Here is a 3,445-nt window from a genome sequence, read left to right as displayed (position 1 = left end):
CTAAACAGGACATATGTCTGTCGACCACGTAGGTATGCACAGAGAAACCGTTTAATATAATCGTTCAGATCTAGTTGGTTGATATCATCGAGGAGGATTTGATGGTCCACCGTGTCAAATGCACGGGAAAGGTCGATGGCGACTGAAACTATTCGTTGGACAGGTTTCTTCTGGTTGAGGCCGGTGTTAATGTGGTCGAGGATGGCTTGGAGAGCAGTTGTCGTTGATCTCCCTTTCCTAAAACCGTGCTGATGGTCGGCAAGTTCAATTTATGATTTAGTGAAGATGCTTCTAGAAATCGGAGCTGATGTCAACCAAAAAGATTATTGGGGTTAGTTAGTACTATTATAATTTATTTTTAAACTCTTTTTGTATCATAATTTTACTTTAAACAACAGAACATATAATGTATAAATTTATATCTAGGTAAGACCAGTCTCATGTGGGCTGCACAGTCAGATCAAATGGATATAGTGAAGGTGCTTCTAGAACATGAAGCTGATGTTAATGCCATAGATAATGATGGTTAGTACATAATACAACTATAATACATTTGTAAGTTCAATCTTTTATATGATTACTGTATCCTTGGCCTCCTTTATGGCCAGGAATATTATTCATCTATCTCTCTATCTATTTATCTGTCTGTGTATCATTCTATCTATCTATGTAATTATAACTATGCTCTGAAGCATTTTATCTGTTTATCTATCAATATATCTATAACTGTACTCTGCAAAACTGAATATGTGATGTATTTAGGAACTACAAGTCTTATGGAGGCAGCAAAGAATGAAAATACAGATATAGTAAAGTTGCTTCTAGAACATGAAGCTGATGTCAATGCAAAAAATAATTATGGTTAGTGACATATTATTAATATATTATCTTTGTTTTTTGGAATTTTTCTGATTCATGATTTTTGGAGGGTTATAATTGGTTTTATAAATTCTGAGTTTGCTCCCATTATCCATCTATCTGTATATCTGTGAATTCTATAACTGCACTCAGAAATATGTAAATATATATATATGTATATATAATATATCTATATCTAGGAAGTACCAGTCTTCATTATGCTGCAGAGAATGGAAACATAGATACATTAAAGATTATTCTAGACCATAAAGCTGATGTCAAAGAATCTTCAAAAGAATATGGTGGTTAGTTATTGTTACGTAATTTCATAATACTATAATTGTAATTTGTCTTACAAGATTCTATCAAAAAATGTATGTCTCTCTCTCTATCTAAAATTTTTTTGAAGATAACTATCTATCTTACTATCTTACTGTGTATGTATAACTAACTCTGAAATGAAGAATAAATTATGTATCAAATAGATTTTAATCTAGGAGCTACCAGTCTTGATGTTGCAGCAAGGTTTGGATCTGCAGAATCAGTGAAGATGATTTTAGACTATGGAGCTGATGTCAACCATAAAGATGATATGGGTTAGTTAGTATTATCTTATTTTTTTTAAAAACTCTTTTGTATTATAACTTTACTTTTAACAACAGAATATATAATGTATCTAATATATTCATATCTAGGAAGGACCAGTCTTATATGGACTGCAGAGTCAGGACAAATGGATATAACGAAGGTGCTATTAGAACATGAAGCTGATGTTAATGTTATAGATAATGATGGTTAGTAAATAATAAAATTATAATATATTTGTAAATTCAAAATTTTTTATGATCAATGTATTCTTGATGGACAAGAATTTGATCCATTTATCTTTATATATATTTATCTATCTATGTATCTATCTGAAGTAAAGAATAAATGATTTATCTAAAATATTTATATTAAGGGTCTTCCAGTCTTATCTATGCAGTAGAGGATGGATACACAGATATAGCAAAGCTACTTCTAGAGCATGAAGCTGATGTCAACACTAAAGATAACCATGGTTAGTTACGCAATATTATTATATTATATTTCTAAACTTTAAATTTAGTAAATTCTATAAAACTATTTATGTATCTATCTATCCTATTTTTGTTTGTCTACATCTATTTATCTATCTATCTATTTACTCTGAACTATAGAATATAGAATGTATCTGATTTATAGGAATGACCAGCCTTACTATTGCAACATCTAATGGATTGACAGATATTGTGAAGATGCTTCTAGAGCATGAAGCTGATGTCCACACTAAACATAACTATGGTTAGTTACGCAATATTATTATATTATATTTCTAAACTTTAAATTTAGTAAATTCTATAAAACTATTTATGTATCTATCTATCCTATTTTTGTTTGTCTACATCTCTACATCTATTTATCTATCTATCTATTTACTCTGAACTACAGAATATAGAATGTATCTAATATATAGGAAGAATCTGATTTATAGGAATGACCAGCCTTACTATTGCAACATCTAATGGATTGACAGATATTGTGAAGATGCTTCTAGAGCATGAAGCTGATGTCCACACTAAAGATGACTATGCAGGTTAGTTACGCAATATTATCATATTATATTTCTAAATTATAACTTTAGTAAATTATTTATGTAAACTATTTATGTATCTATCTATCCTATTTTTTGTCTATTTCTACATCTATATACTCATCTATCTATTTACTCTGAACTATAGTGAAGATGCTTCTAGAATTTGGTGCTATTGTTAATCAAAAAGATAATAGGGGTTAGTTAGTATTTTATACCTAATTTTGACACCATTTTTGTATTATAATTTTACTTTAAACAACAGAATAAATAATATATCTAATATATTTATATCTAGGACAGACTAGTATTATATGGGCTGCAAAGTCAAATCAAATTGATATAGTGAAGGTGCTCTTAGAATATGAAGCTGATGTTAATGCTATAGATAATTATGGTTAGTACATAATACAACTATAATACATTTGTAAGTTCAATCTTTTATATGATCAATGTATCCTTGGCCTCCTTGATGGCCAGGAATATTATCCATCTATCTTTCTATCTATTTATCTGTCTATGTATCTTTCTATCTATCAATGTATCTATAACTATGCTCTGAAGTACAGAATAAATAATTTATCTTAAATATTTCTATGAAGGATCTTCCAGTCTTAATTATGCAGTAAAATACGGATACAAAAATATAGCAAAGTTACTTTTAGAACATAAAGCTGATGTCAACACTAAAGATGACTATATTTCTAAATTATAACTTTAGTAAATTATTTATGTAAACTATTTATGTATCAATCTATCCTATTTTTTGTCTATTTCTACATCTATATACTTATCTATCTATTTACTCTGAACTATAATGTATCTAATATACATGAAGGACCAGCCTTACTTTTGCAACATTTAATAGACAAACAGATACAGTGAAGATGCTTCTAGAACATGGAGCTGATGTCAACGCCAAAACTAATGAAGGTTAGTTATATAATATCATTACATTATATTTGTATATCGTAA

General features: G+C 28.9%; 1 protein-coding gene across 1 annotated transcript; it reads left to right on the top strand.

The window, feature by feature from the left end:
* The first annotated feature begins 276 nt into the window (after positions 1-276).
* On the top strand, positions 277-2,872 carry LOC145312339 (uncharacterized). The gene is made up of 10 exons (XM_080151582.1): positions 277-331; positions 427-525; positions 763-861; positions 1,059-1,163; positions 1,356-1,454; positions 1,554-1,652; positions 1,820-1,918; positions 2,083-2,181; positions 2,372-2,473; positions 2,769-2,872. The coding sequence occupies exons 1-10, from the start codon at positions 286-288 to the stop codon at positions 2,870-2,872; spliced, it is 951 nt and encodes a 316-aa protein (XP_080007708.1). The 5' UTR covers positions 277-285.
* The last annotated feature ends 573 nt before the right edge of the window (positions 2,873-3,445 follow it).

This window comes from Acartia tonsa, chromosome 2, assembly GCF_053477335.1.
Source record: "Acartia tonsa isolate MP-2025a chromosome 2, ASM5347733v1, whole genome shotgun sequence".
Lineage (NCBI taxonomy): Eukaryota > Metazoa > Arthropoda > Copepoda > Calanoida > Acartiidae > Acartia > Acartia tonsa.
Note: the sequence above shows the minus strand (reverse complement) of the source record. Positions and strands in the feature narration are given on the sequence as shown.

Coding starts and splice junctions, on each gene's coding strand:
- LOC145312339 (XM_080151582.1), top strand. CDS start 286: ATGCTTCTAGAAATCGGAGCTGATGTCAACCAAAAAGATTATTGGG. Junction 332..426: donor CAACCAAAAAGATTATTGGG/GTTAGTTAGTAC, acceptor ATTTATATCTAG/GTAAGACCAGTCTCATGTGG. Junction 862..1,058: donor CAATGCAAAAAATAATTATG/GTTAGTGACATA, acceptor ATCTATATCTAG/GAAGTACCAGTCTTCATTAT.